At 45.5% G+C, this 15,110-nt stretch overlaps 1 protein-coding gene across 2 annotated transcripts in view; it reads left to right on the top strand.

The window, feature by feature from the left end:
* Window positions 1-14,297, top strand: part of IL31RA (interleukin 31 receptor A) — a 62,702-nt gene extending 48,405 nt beyond the window's left edge. Inside the window, exons 9-16 of one of the 2 annotated variants that reach the window (XM_032280625.1) lie at window positions 2,375-2,557; window positions 4,060-4,161; window positions 4,970-5,116; window positions 7,204-7,344; window positions 9,876-9,969; window positions 10,802-10,862; window positions 11,240-11,321; window positions 13,604-13,847. In XM_032280625.1, coding sequence (XP_032136516.1) covers window positions 2,375-2,557; window positions 4,060-4,161; window positions 4,970-5,116; window positions 7,204-7,344; window positions 9,876-9,969; window positions 10,802-10,862; window positions 11,240-11,284 — 773 coding nt within the window. In that variant the 3' untranslated portion in view covers window positions 11,285-11,321; window positions 13,604-13,847. Of the gene's footprint in view, window positions 1-2,374; window positions 2,558-4,059; window positions 4,162-4,969; window positions 5,117-7,203; window positions 7,345-9,875; window positions 9,970-10,801; window positions 10,863-11,239; window positions 11,322-13,603 lie in introns of both variants that reach the window. The other variant, XM_032280615.1, reaches the window with a different exon arrangement.
* The last annotated feature ends 813 nt before the right edge of the window (window positions 14,298-15,110 follow it).

The following is a 15,110-nucleotide window of genomic DNA, read 5'->3' as shown; positions in this document are numbered from 1 at the left end:
GCTAGCCATGGTCCCTAAAGTCTCTAGGGGAGAATCCTTCCTTACCCCTTCCAGCCTGGAGTGGCACCAGGTATTCCTTGGCTTGTGGCAGCTCCAGTAACTCCCACAAATCCAGTATCTGCTTCAGTCTTCACATGGCTAGCTTCTTGTGTGTCTCTGCTTCCATGCCCAGATTCTTCTTTTCTTATAGAGGGCCCACTGTCTTAACTAATTACATCTGCAATGGCCTATTTCCAAATGTCTCATTCTGTGACACTGAGAATATACAATGGGGGGATACAATTCAACCCATAACAGGCACAATCGGAGATAAAAACCCCAGGGAAGAGGGTTCCCACTGGATCTTGTAGGGGACTCTAGAGTGTAAGTGATATCTCATAGTCATCCAAGCCAAGCAAAATACACACACACAGTAAAAAGGAAGCTGAGAGGGTCTGAGTGGAGCACCAACACTGGCTGCTAGAAGAGTCTCATTAGGTCTCCAAGGCTCCAGCAGGGACTTTCAGCCAGAACTGACTGGGGATGCTTCCAGGTGGTGAGCAGGGGAAGGTCGGAGGAGAAAGTCAGAGCCCTAGGGTTAGGCAGGGTCGATCTCCAGGCTCTGTGCTTCTTGCCCCAGCTCCAGCACCTTCTGTGGCTTCACATTTTCTCCATGTCTCAGTTGTCCTTCTCAGAGTTACCTTTTCAGGTTGACAGATGACCTGGCCTTGCTGCTAGGACTAGCCCCTGGAGTGTCTGATATGGGCGCTGTTTGGGAAAAGGATCTGTCAACTGTGGATTACAAGAACCAGACTCCTAAATATACACACAGCCTGCTGGGGCTTGTTGCCTCAGAACAGCAGCGTGCAGGACTCCAGTCCCCACCCCAAATTCCTACAGGTGGCCTAGGGTTCCAGCTTCAAAAGGCTTTTTGGGGTTTTTTGCAGGACACTTTTATGCCCACATCCAGGATCATCTTTGGCATTCACTGAAACACTCTTCCTGGCTGGGTATGGTGGCTCACACCTGTAATCCTAGCACTTTGGGAGACCAACTGAGGTAGGCAGATCACCTGAGGTCAGGAGTTTGAGAACAGCCTGGCCAACATGGTGAAACCCCATCTCTACTAAAAATACAAAAAATTAGCTGGGTATATAGTGTGTGCCTATAGTCCCAGACACTCAGGAGGCTGAGGCACAAGGATTACTTGAACCCAGGAGGTGGAGGTTGCAGAGAGCCAAGATGATGCCACTGCACTCAAGCCTGGGCGACAGGGCAAGACCTGCTTCAAAAAAAAAAGGAAAAGAAACACTTCCCATGGATTCCAGTTTTGCAGGCTGAGGTGTGCTACGCTGGTGAGGAGTGGGTGAGGGGAGAGCACACCCTGGAATTTCTGAGCCCCGCCCAATTTGTACCTTCCACCTCTGCCTCACCGCACCTCTGGGAGTTCTTTTCTCTTCTGTGTGTTCAAACATTTTCAATAAGATATCTCTCAGATTCTGATTAAGTTCCAGATGTTTTATTAGAAGCCGTACACTCAACTTTCCTATTAAATAAATCCTTTTGGTCTGTTTCCAGAGATAAATTTTTGGCCAGTCCCGCAGAAAATATTGCCACTTATGTATTAATTCTTACTAGGTACTTTGGATTGTGGCATCTTTGTCTTTCTGGTACAAATGCAATACTTGCTGTCTTAAGGATAGGAATTCATATCCAGTTTGTGTACAGACAGAATATAGAGTGAAAGTGTGAACCCATCTCCCTGGTATGATTTTATGGTCGCCATCTCCCAGCTTCCTAGCCACACAATTCCCAGAGCCTGAAATTCTACCTTTGGAGATTCTTTGTCTCAGGTTTCCTTTCCTTTTGACTTGCAGAGACACTTGTGGAAGGTAAGTCTTTTTAGTCATCAACTCTCTAGTGAGATCTTTTTCTGGAAATAGGTCAATTTGGGGTAGGTAAAGGAAGATTAAGAAGCCACATAATAGCCTGACCAACATAGTGAAACCCCGTCTCTACTAAAAATACAAAATTAGCTGGGGGTGGTGGCACATGCCTGTGATCCCAGCTACTCAGGAGGCTGAGGCAGGAGAATCGCTGGAACCCTGGAGGCAGAGGTTGCGGTGAGCCAAGATCGTACCATTGCACTCCAGCCTGGGCAACAAAAGCGAAACTCCATCTCAAAAAAAACAAAGAAGCCACTTAATCCTCAAAGGTGTTGTGTAAGGAAAAGGGATGCAATAACGGGTAAAAAGCACCATCTGGGGAGGCTGCAGTGGAGATCCTGAACTTTGGGCTTGTTCTACAGCTGAGGCAGTGAGTAGATGCCAGTGTGGTGGTTGCATTTGGGGAATGAGGTGGGTAGCTGTGAAGTGGTCCTTTTCTCTTTTTTCAGCATTTCGGTGCATTGAGGTCATGCAGGCCTGCCTTGCTGAGGACCGGCTAGTGGTGAAGTGGCAAAGCTGTGCTCTAGACGTGAACACTTGGATGGTTGAATGGTTTCCGGACATGGACTCAGAGCCCCCCACCCTTTCCTGGGAACCTGTGTCTCAGGCCAAGAACTGGACGATCCATCAAGGTAGCCCCGGTGCAACCCACAGGTTCCCTCTGTGCGGGGTTTGGTTTTTCATCCATTTTAAATCCTTAACTTTGGCTTCAAAGATGTTAGTGTGGTTAATAGCATTTGACAAGCTTGTGCAAGCTTAATGAAGTGACACACTTCTTGGCATTTCCAAGTCAAGGCTGGCACAGAAAACTGGGGGTGTTAAGTAGACCAGGTATCTGGCCAGCCTCCAGGTGGAAACACTGTCTTAACACCCACCATCAGAGAGCCCTTCCTGGATAGCTGGGTCATCTCATGGGTAACACCAGAGTGTGGATCCCAGCTGTCACACCTAGGATACTTTCTTGAGTTCTGGTTGCCTGTTTAAGGGCCAGGCCCCTTTCCCAGGTGATTGTTATAGGAATAGCCTTCTTTTCAGAAAGACCCTGCCCTATGTAAGATACATGAGTGAGGCTTTATTCTTTTTTTTTTTTTTTTTTTTGAGACGGAGTCTCACTCTGTCACCAGGCTGCAGTGCAGTGGCCTGATCTCAGCTCACTGCAACCTTCACCTCCCGGGTCCAAGGGATTTCCCTGCCTCAGCCTCCTGAGTAGCTGGGACTACAGGCGCTAGCCACCACACCCAGCTAGTTTTCTGTGTTTTAGTAGAGATGGAGTTTCACCATGTTGACCAGGATGGTCTCGATCTCCTGACCTTGTGATCCATCCGCCTTGGCCTCCCAAAGTGCTGGGATTACAGGCATGAGCCACTGCACCCAGTCTGCTTTATTCATTATTTTTAGTTTTTTAAAAAACTTTTTATTTTCTAGAGACAGGGTTTTGCCTGCTTGCCAAGGATGGAGTGCAGTGGCATGATCATAGCTCACTGTAACCTCAAATTTCTGGGCTCAAGCGATCCTCCTGCCTCAGCCTCCCTAATGAGGCTTTACCCTTTTAATCCTGTCACTACAATCATTTCTTAATGCTTCAAGCATCCATATTAAGATTAATACACATGCAGGGATGCAGGCAAGTAGAGGAGATAGAATTCGTGGTGTTTGAGATCCACAGGGTGATGATAGATTGTTGACTTGAAGGATTAAGTTTTATTCTGCTGTGCCCCAAATTATATGATAAAATCAGTGACAGAGGAGGGATTGGATCTCTTACTTCTTTGCTTCTGGATGGCTCTAAGTTCTAGGACTTAATTAGGCAGCGTATTCAGCGGTCCTGTGGATCCCTCTGGCTGCAAAAGTGTTTGGACAGAACAAACCTGAGGATTCCCTGCCTCCAAAAAAGAAGAAGCTAAAAGGCTAAATTTAAAAATTAAAATTAAAAATAAGAATTAATTAGAAAATCTGAGAAAAGCAATAGATATGAGAGACCATTCACCCTAACCTATTTATTTCCCAGAGGTGGAAGCTGTAGAGAAATGGAATATCTTCCATAAGTGTTTGGCCATAACTCTTAGTCTAGTATTCCTTCCACTCTGCCGCGCTCTGCACTTATGCTTGTTTCTTTTTTCTTTCTTTTTTACAGATAAATTAAAACCTTTCTGGTGCTATAACATCTCTGTGTATCCAATGTTGCACGACAAGGTTGGCGAGCCATATTCCATCCAGGCTTATGCCAAAGAAGGCGGTATGTATGGACAAGGCCCTGTGGGGAAAAGGAAATGGTAGGACCTGTACAACCTGTGGAAAAGGCTGCAAATGCCTGCAGCTCATTCCCAGCCGTCTTAGGGCTCAAATTTCGCTTCGTCTTGTAGTGAACTCTGTATGCTCTGAATCCGCTGAATTCTGAAGCTGGGGTAGACATTAGGGATCATCGAGTCCAATCTTCTCATTTCACAGATTGAAAATTAAAGCTCAGAGAGGTGAAATAACTTGACCAAAGTCACAAATAAACAGTGCAAATAGAGCTGCTACCAGCAATAACATTGAATTAAGACCGCATCAGGGAGCCTACAGAGTTCATGCTAACTTAGGGATGTTAAATTATTTTTAATTATGTAGCAATGAGCAAGGGCTTTACTGGTGAATTGCTCAAACTTTACTTTGATCTTTTTGGAAGTTCACGTCTTCCAGATTCAACATTGGAAAATAACTTCTGCCACTCAAAGGTAGCCTATGGAGGCATATTCTTCAACTATTTGACAATAACTACACTTTACAGATATGAATGGAAAAGCTGGGTACTGAATTAGAGTGAGACATCTGTAAGAAAGGAATTTTTCAAGTGGCCTTGATGCCACTTCTCTTCTTGCTTAAGAGAGATGGCTCTAGAAAACAATTTTCCCAGACAAGTTCATTCGTCAGTTCCCTACTCAACCCACGCCTCCTGCCTCCAGCACTGTGGTTTGGTCTGAGTACTGGCCAGAGCCTTTGTGGGGGAACGATCTGTTGGGGTGTGGTTCAATGATTATCATTTATCTCCCTGTCCCTTCCAGTTCCATCAGAAGGTCCTGAGACCAAGGTGGAGAACATTGGCGTGAAGACTGTCACAATCATGTGGAAGGAGATTCCCAAGAGACAGAGAAAGGGTATCATCTGCAACTACACCATCTTTTACCAAGCTGAAGGAGGAAAAGGATTCTGTAAGCGCGCCCATAGCCAAGTGGGAAAATAACCCCAAGCCCCAGACAGATGCTAGGGATAGACCTGTCGTAGGCATGACTCCCCCACCTCGTTGTGACCTGCAATCTGGCATGAGTCACTTAGCTTCTTCAAGTCTCTCTGAAAATGGGGACAAGAACACCCAACTTCTGGGGCTTTGTGGGTTAAATGAGAGTGAAGGGACAGTCCTGAGAGGATAGTCCAGTGGGAATGGAAGGAACTGATATAATTTGTCCTGGCTGAGGCCTGAATTGACCTCCCGGGAGCTCCCTGATCATTATTCCCAGGAATGGTGTGCCTGGCTTAAAGAGTGAGGGGAATAGACCCTGTTACCATGACTTCTACAGCCCCTGCCAAATCGGGTTTTTCTTCAGTCCACCGGATCTCCTGACATCTTAAACACTGGGCAAGGCTTGGATTCTTGCTTAGGCTAAATAATTTTTTTCTTATGGTAAAATACATGTAAAATATTTTTCCATTTTAAACATTTGAAAGTGTACAATTTAGTGGCATTAGGAGCATTCACAATGTTGTGCAACCATCACGGCTACTTCCAGAGCTCTTCCATTCCCACCAGAATAGAAGCCCCACACCCATTAATTAGTCCCTCCCCATTCCTCTCTTCCCACAGCCCCTGCCAACCACCAAACTGTTTTGTGTCTCTATGGATTGCCTATTCTGGATATTTCATATAAATAGAATCATAAAATATGTGACCTTTGTGTCTGGCTTCTTTGATGTAGCATGTTTTCAAAGTTCATCCATGTTATAGCATGGTTTAGTACTTATTCCTTTTTATGGCTGAATAATATTCCATTGTGTGGATATTCCACATTTTGCTTATCCATTCATCAGCTGATGAACATTTAGGTTGTTTCAACCTTTAAGCTACTGTGAATAGGGCTACTATGAACAGATGTCTGCTATGAACATATGCTGCTAGGTACAAATATCTGTTTTGAGTTTGTGCTTTTTGTTCTTTTGGGTATATACCTAGAAATTGAATTGCTGGATCATATGGTAACTCTAGTTTAACTTACTGAGGAGCCACCGAACTGTTTTCCACAGCCACTGCTCCAGTATACACTCTTTTTTTTCTTTCTTTTTTGAGATGGAGTCTCATCTGTCACTCAGGCTGGAATGCAGTGGTGCAATCTGAGCTCACTGCAACCTCTGCCTCCTGGGTTCAAGCAATTCTCCTGCTTCAGTCTCCCAAGAAGCTGGGACTACAGGCGTCCCCCACCATGCCTGGCTAATTTTTGTATTTTTAGTAAAGATGGGGTTTCACCATATTGGCCAGGCTGGTCTTGAACACCTGACGTTGTGATCTGCCCACCTCAGCCTCCCAAAGTGCTGGAATTACATTCTTACCAGCAATATATGAGGGTTTTCATTTCTCTGCATCCTTGTCAACACTTGTTATTTTTCATTAAAAGAAAATTATGGCTGTCCTGGTGGGTACATAGTGGTTATCTCATAGGCTTGCATTTCCCTACTGACTAATAATGTTGGACATCTTTTCCTGTAGTTTTTGCCCATTTGCATATCTTCTTTGGAGGCGTGTCTTTTTAATCTCATTTTCTTATGTTTAAATTGTGTTGTTTGTCTTTTTGTTATTGAGTTTATGAGTTCTTTATATATTCTAGATATCAGTTATTTATCAGATATACGATTTGTAAATATTTTCACGCGTTCTATGAGTTGTCTTTTCATTCTTTTGATATTATCTTTCGATGCACAAAAACTTTGAATTTCAGTGAAATCCAGCTTAATCTGTTTCCTTTTGCTACCTGTGCTTTTGGCATCATATCTAAGAAACCATTGTGAAGTTTAATGTTGTGAAGATTTATCCTGTGCTGTCTTCTAAGAGTTTTTATAGTTCTAGCTCTTATACTGAGGTCCTCGATCCATCTTGATAGACTAATTTTAAGCAGGACATGAACAGGGGTCAGAATATGAGACAGCTGAGCTTGGAAGCACGGTTCCAATCCTCTTATTGTGATGCTCCCGGGACACAATTTTCAGTTCGGCTTGGCCATGGTGTTTGACCTCTGTATTTCTCCTTTAGCCAAGACAGTCAACTCCAGCATCTTGCAGTACAGCCTGGAGGCCCTGCAACGAAAGACCTCTTACACCGTTCAGGTCATGGCCAGCACCAGTGCTGGGGGAACCAACGGGACCAGCATAAATTTCAAGACATTGTCATTCAGTGAGTATTTCCTTCAAGCCTTAGGTACCTCTCCCTATGTTTACCTTATGTCAGAGAGAAATGACATCTGCCAAAGGCTGGGAAAGCCAAATGAAAGGGCAGTGCCTACGTGGAAAGAGCCACCCTGCTCTCTGTCTCACCAACCTTCCTAGAAAGCATATACATGAGGAGATAGGAGGGAGAGAGCAGGCAAGTTGAGAGCTGAATTTGGAAATGCTGGTCATTTTGATCCTTCCTCATGGGCAGCCACAAATCATCTGGAGGAGGAGATGTCAAATTAATGCCAATTTGAGTCTTAGCACCAAACCAGCTCCCGTCTCAGTCTGCCTCCCCATTCACAGTCACGTATTAGTCTGTTTTCACGCTGCTGATAAACACATACCCAAGACTGGGTAATTTATACAGAAAAAGAGTTCCATAGTTCCACATGGCTGGGGAAGCCTCACAATCATGGTTGGAAGGCAAAAGGCACGTCTTACATGGTGGCAGCAGGAGAGAATGAGGACCAAGTGAAAGGGGTTTCCCCTTATGAAACCATCAGATCTTGTGTGATTTATTCACTACCATGAGAACAGTATGGGGGAAACTACCCCATTATTCAATTCTCTCCCATTGGGTGCCTCCTGTAACACATGGGAATTATGGGAGTTACAATTCAGATCATATTTGAGTGGGGACACAGTCAGACCATATCACTGTACAACAGGGCCTTCAAGGAAAAACCTTGGTTAACCCAGGACCACTGACCCCCCAGGGAGGGGCTTAACCTCGTCATTTATGGAGGCTTTTTTGAGCAAAAAGATATGTTTAACTTACCTGCTTTTACTTTAAAAAATAACAAGAAAAATTTGCTAGAGACAACAAATAATGTAAAATAAAATGTAGCTTCATATGATGGCTGGTGAAGGAAGATATTTCAGAGGCAGGCAGATGGAATGAGGAGGTGAAGCAGAAAGAAGGAAGGAGAATGGGAGAAACAGAAATGTTAATTTTGCCAAGTCCTTGAGTGATAGAGATTTGATTTTTAAGTACATACTACAACTCTCTTAAAGAATGAATAACTTTTTAGATTAAAAATGAAGGAACACTGCCAAGATTTTGCAATAACTGGAACAAGCTAAAAATTGTCTGCTTGAAATATTCTTGAAAGCCTCTTATTCATCACATTTTTCAAGAATAAAATTGCTTTATGACTCTGGAAAATGTGAGTACGACATTTTTTTTTTTTTTTTTAACAGAGAAAACATTCTGTTTTGATGGGCTAACATTGCCTTTTAGGAACTCTTTTTGATATTGCTGTTTACAATCTTTTAAAGCCATATTGAATTTTTGCAACACTGGGCACAGAGTTCATCGGCTCATGGAGTTTTCTCCAAGGGTTAAATGAAGGCAAGATCCAGCCCTGGGACCTAGACATTTCCTACCCTGGTCTAAAGATTATAAATCACCCTGCTTCTATCTTTGATCCTCTATAATCCATTCTCCACACAGCAGCCAGAGTTTCAAACCCTGAATTCTCTGTTTAAAACCCACCGGTGACTTTTATTGTGTTGTAAAGAAAATCCAAACTCCTTCCTATAACTTTCAAGATCATTCATCATCTGTCCCTTACTGACCTCATTTCCTACTGCTTTCTTTTTGCCTCTGTTTATCTTCCCTACCTTGTTTTTGCTTCAAAGCTTTTGCATCCACTGTTTCTTCTGCCTGGAGTGCTTTTCTCCATGGTTTTGCATGGCTGGAGCCTCTCACTATTAAGATCAACTTGAATTTCACTCTTTCTTTGGACACCTTAGCTAAAGTTGCTCTCTGGATGCAGTGGTTCATGCCTGTAATCCCGGCACTTTTGGAGGCCAAGGCAGGAAGATCACTCAAGGCCAGGAGTTTGAGACCAGCCTGGCTAACATGGTGAAACCCCATCTCTACTAAAAATATAAAAATTAGCCGGGCTTGATGGTGGGTGCCGGTGATCCCAGCTACCCAGGAGGCTAGGGCAGGAGAATCGCTTGAACCCAGGAGATGGAGGTTGCAGTGAGCCAAGATGTGCCACTGCACTCCAGCCTGGGTGACAGAGCAAGATTCCATCTCAAAAAAAAAAAAAAAAAAAAAAAAAAAATCTAAAAATTAGCTGGCCACGATGTCTTGCACCTGTAAGTCCCAGCTACTTAGGAGGCTGAGACAGGAGGTCGCTTGAGCCCCAGGAGTTTGAGGCTTCAGTGAGCTAAGATCATGCCAGTGTACTCCAGCCTGGTGACAGAGCAACGCCCATCTCAAAAAAATAAAATTAAGAAATGCTCAACAAATATTCACTGAAGGAACGCTGTTGGAATGAATGCTGCCAGGAGAAGATGCCTAGATGGGGAGCCACAAAACTCTGGGGTTTTTTTTAGTGGAAAGAAATTGAATTTAATCGAAATAAAACTAATAAGAAATTGTGTTGCTGACGCTACTAGAGCAAAAAGTTAACCACTGAGTTTTGTCCAGGACGTGAGGAACTCAGCTTACTACTGAATTTTGTTCTTTCTTTTTCAAAGGTGTCTTTGAGATTATCCTTATAACGACTCTGATTGCTGGAGGCCTTCTTCTTCTCATCATCCTGACAGCGGCATATGGTCTCAAAAAACCCAAGTAAGTCTGTAGACAACAGTGGGTGCCCGAAAAATCAGGGACAAAAAGAGGCGGAAGGCATCATAGATGCTTCGTAGGAGAGGGCACTCTGCCATCAAGGGGTGTTCATTCATTTATTAACCTGGTACATATTTATTGAGGTTATTAAAGCCCACACTCAGTGGCTCATCAGAATTCTGACCAAGCAACAGCATTGTCACTTCCCAGAGCTCCATGCCCAGGGCTAGGCCTTTTTGAAGCCAGGAGAGTGCCAGCTGCATCACAGGCTTGGTCTGCTCCATGTACCATCTGAGACTGGTGTTAGAGAGCAGGCCCTTTCTCTCAGTATCTAGCGGGGGCCCCTGACTGCAGCAGGCCTTCTTGCAAGCTTCTCTCTCAGGCAGAGCAGGGAGCAGTGTCTCCATGGAGTTGGAGTGCTGGCCAGTCGTCTGCTGGTGCAAGCTCGTTGCTTGCTTGTGGTGCAGTGTTGGGGGTCTGACAGCAGGGGCCTTTGTCCTGCTTGCCCTGGCCACTTTGGAGAAGAAAGCATGTCTTCAGGGTCTTATGCTTTCTCTCTGCAGTGAGCCTTATGTCACCCTAATGGTCCTTCCCTAGTTGAGCTCCAAATTAGACAGTTGTGATCATCTCTGCCAAGCAGCTGCTCTTAGTTTACGGTCAAGCTAGTGTCAGTTACCAATTGTAGGTAGTAGCCAAGCTACCAGCATAGATTCTTATACATTATGCACTTAAGTAATCATCTGATCTTTAGCATGCTTCAGAATCAGGCCTCATCCCAAAAGTTTCTGATTGAGTGGTTCTAGGGTAAAGCCCCAAAATTTGCATTTCTAACAAGTTCCCAGGTGATGCTGATGCTGCTGTCTGGGACCACACTTCGAGAACCATTACAGGAAAGTGTGAGTAGCTTATAAGGCTTATAGAATGTTGCTCTTCCTGGGGGATAAGCCTCAAAGGAATGACTGTGATGGTGCAATTTACAGCATCGGGACCAGGTATGGAGATGCGGGGATGGGAGAGAGGGGAAGGTAGGAACATTTTGTATGGGGAGAGTCTCCTCTGAGCACATCCCATAGATAGCTGGCAATGTCACCCCGCAATGCACACACCACAAAACAACTCCACTTTCCCAGGTTCTATCAATCAGGCGGACATGCCCTTATTTAGGAGGGAAACTTACAATTCCCTTTAGCAAAGCCTCCCTCTTTTGACTCAGCCATACAGTGCTAATGCTTCTTAGATTCACTTCCCATCTTAAAATCTTCTCTCTCATTAGCAAATTGGCTCACCTGTGTTGGCCCAGCGTTCCCAACCCTGCTGAAAGTAGTATAGCCACTTGGCGTGGAGACGATTTCAAGGTAAACACTCTCGTTTTTATTAAGGAAATTACTGTCGTGGGAGGTAGACAAGGTGAATGGAGATGGGGAAGTGTGCTAGGCTGAGCTTTTTTCGAGGTTCACATCAAAAGAACTCGAGTTGAAAAGTCTCAGGGAATGGCTGGCAGGGCAGGTGGAATCAGCCTTCCTGGAACGTCTTTGACCTGTGCTTTGACAAGAGGAAAGGGCTTCACTAGGCTCACGAGGACCCAGTGCATTCCCAGGTGGAACTGGTCCTATAAAGGATGCTGCTGAAGAAAGACGCTGGCCCTACCCTTCCTGACCTGATGGGCTAATTAGAGAGAGAGAAGAGGCCTGCCTATAGGAGTTGAAGCTATTTACAAAGCAGCCAAGAGCACAGTAATCTAAAGACGGCCTGAAGATCACCAGAGGATGTTGATGGGTGTGGCAGGCTGAGGCTGCCTCAGGTTGTTTTTCTCAGATTGGGGACATCAGAGTCAGGCTTTATTAACTGGCATTGGGTGTTTGTGTGTTTGTTTTGAGATGGAGTCTCCCTCTGTCACCCAGGCTGGAGTATAATGGCATGATCTCGGATCACTGCAACCTCCACCTCCTGGGTTCAAGTGATTCTTCCATCCCAGCCTCCCGAGTAGCTGGGATTTCAGGCACCTGCCAGCATGCCTGGCTAATTTTTTGTATTTTTATAGAGATGGCGTTTCACCATGTTGGCCAGGCTGGTCTTGAACTTCTGACCTCAGGTGATCTGCCTGCCTGGACCTCTCAAAGTGCTGGCATTGGGGTTTTCTAGTGAGTAGTCCTTAACTAGAAACCCTCCGTTTTCATAAATTTTTAAGTGAAAAACTGTTAGGAAATTTTTAAGGTTTAATTTTTTGCTTATGTCAAAACAAGCCCAATCAAATATAACCTTTAAATCCTTATTACTGAAAGGCAGTTTCCAGTTTTTCCTTGATGCACAAATTTTAAATATTAGTCCTTGTTCCAACTCAGAAGGCTTTTTTGAGCATGGACATTTTGTTATAATGGGCTTTCTTTTCATTTCCTCCTCTTATCAGTCTGGTATACTGGACTGATTTATACCGCCATTTACTTTCCTGCGTATTCAGTGTCATTTAGAGAGTACCTGGGCTCATAGGCAGTGCTGTCTGATGTCTAACGTGCTTTTTGAATAATCCGTAGATCTAGATCCAGCACTTACCAATCACTCACTGCATGCCAGGCACTGAGCTAGGCTGTAGGAGTACAAATGACAAAGTCATGGTCCCTGCCGTGAGGCCACCTCTGATTTTTTGGTGAGATTGAACAAGTCTGTCTCTATGATTGTGCTTTTTCCATCGCTAAGAGTTCTAATTTTGGTGCATCTATCTTTTTCTTTTCTTTTCTTTTCTTTTTGAGATTGAGTTTTGCTCTTGCTGCCCAGGCTGGAGTGTGGTGGTGCAATCTCAACTCGCTGCAACCTCCACTTCCCAGGTTCAAAGCGATCCTACTGCCTCAGCCTCCCTAGTAGCTGGGATTACATTCGCCTGCCACCACGCCCAGCTGATTTTTTGTATTTTTAGCAGAGATGGGGTTTCACTATGTTGGCAAGGCTGGTCTCAAACTCCTGATCTCAGGCAATCCATCCACCTCAGCCTCCCAAAGTGCTGGGATTGTAGGCATGAGTCCCTGCACCCAGCTGGTGCTTCTATCTTAACTGGGGTTTTGTGAGCACAGGATTGTGTGGAAAATAGCCTCACACACTCTAGAAGAAACTGTTTAATTGGCTGGGGGCAGTGGCTCATGTCTATAATCTCAGCACGTTGGGAGTCCAAGGTGGGCGGATTGTTTAAGCTCAGGAGTTTGAGACCAGCCTGGGCAACGTGACAAAACCCCCTCTCTACAGAAAATAAAAATTAGCCAGGTGTGGTGGTGTGTGTCTTTAGCCCCGACTACTCAGGAGGCTGAGGTGGGAGAATTACCTGAGGCTGGGAAGTTGAGGCTGCCGTGAGTGGTGATTGTGCTACTGCACTCCAGCCTGGGCAATGGGAGTGAGACCCTGTCTCAAAAAAATAATTATATATGTATATAATCATTCAAATCCAGGGCGCTGATTCTCAGGAAATGTGCCACTCCTTCCAAGCTCCTGTGGAGGGGCATGTGGAGAGGGTTGGCCACCACTTCTGGGCCTGGGAGGAAGGTGGGTGCTGTTCCAGAGGTGGCATTTGCTATCCCAAGCCTAACGAGCTTTTGGCTATGTCATATGTGACTCCTAAATGACCACTTGGAAGTCCCTTTTTCTTTTCCAGGCTAAGCTAAACCTGAAGGAGTCTGATGACTCTGTGAACACAGAAAACAGGATCTTAAAACCATGTTCCACCCCCAGTGACAAGTTGGTTATTGACAAGTTGGTGGTGAACTTTGGGACTTTTCTACAAGACATTTCCACAGACAAAGCCAAAACGAGTCAGGAAAACAATTTAGGAGGGGAAAAGAATGAGTACGTGACCTACTTAGTCACACCTGACTGTCCCCTAGGGAAAAGTTTTGAGGAGCTCCTGGTTTCACCTGAGACTCCTCCCAGAAAATCCCAATGCCTGTGTTTGAGGATGCCAGAAGGGAGCTGCCCGGAAGCGAAAGAGCAGCTTCTCTTTTCTGATCAAAGTTTGGCACCATGTCACCTGTGTGAGGAAGAAGCACCAAATCCATATTTGAAAAATTCGATGACAACCAGGGAATTTCTTGTGTCTAAAAAACTGCAGTAGCACACCAAGAGAGAAGTCTAAGTGCAACCATGCCATGAGACCCTCGGGGTCTCAGTGTGGATGACTCTGGCCAGAGATGATGTCAAGACTCAGCAAGCCACGCGTTCTTGGCCCCTACACATCCTGCCCAGGTTAAAGTCTTCCCCTGCCCCTCAGCTGCCAGTTGAACTTGGTTGGCACAGATGTGACCTTGTGCTGGGAAGAAGGGACGGTGATAAACCTGAGTTTTGTAAAGGAACAGCAATCACTTTTCTTTGTTCAGATACCAAGCTCTCACTGTGGCCTCCTAACGGATTGACTTTGGAGGAAGGGCCCCGGTTCTGAGCCCAAAGGACCCCAAGGTGGACATACCTGGCCTCCCAGGAATTGAGTCATGGTCCCAGCTTTTGCTGGGGCTATGCCTCAGAGTTCCAGAAGGCCTTTCCCTGCTGCCAGAGGACAGTTGTCTCGCTGGCTCTTGGGTGTTCTGCTGGGAGCCTGGGCTCAGGGCATCCCCTCCTAGGTAGCCCTGAAGCCTTCCTATCTCCCCACGGTAGGAGCTGCAGGTGGAGTGGACCTTCCTAAGGGTGTGCCTGAGGCTCCTCACATCCTCCTAGATCTCAAGTGTCTGTAGCAACACCACACCCAGACTCCTCACCCCAAATTTACAGTGCATTGACTGCTAATAAATCAAGGAATGGGTAGAACCCTGGGGAATGCACGCTGTGGGGCACAGCTGTGCCCAGTCTCCAGGGGGGCTGCTTCCCAGCTGCTGCTGCCTTTCTATTCAGCACCCAGCCTGGGATCAGAAAGGCACCAGATATTGCAGTGATTGTCATGTAGGGACGCTGGCCTTTCACACTGGCTCAGAGCCCAGGAATGCTTATTCAGCATATCCTTAAAAGGTCTCTTCCCAGAAGCAGCAGGGCAGGGCCTGCGAACATACAATGCTTAGCAACTTTGCAGCCCCAGCAGGAGGACTTCTCCTTTGCTCTAGCTGAGCACAGAGCTTGGTCACAATTAGGGGAGCCTTTCATGTAAGTGTGGATTCCCGACTTCAGCACTGAGACTG

This window comes from Sapajus apella, unplaced genomic scaffold (assembly GCF_009761245.1).
Source record: "Sapajus apella isolate SASKATOON/1434 unplaced genomic scaffold, GSC_monkey_1.0 scaffold1, whole genome shotgun sequence".
Lineage (NCBI taxonomy): Eukaryota > Metazoa > Chordata > Mammalia > Primates > Cebidae > Sapajus > Sapajus apella.
The sequence above is the reverse complement of the archived record's forward strand: the minus strand, read 5'-3'. Positions and strand labels throughout refer to the sequence as shown.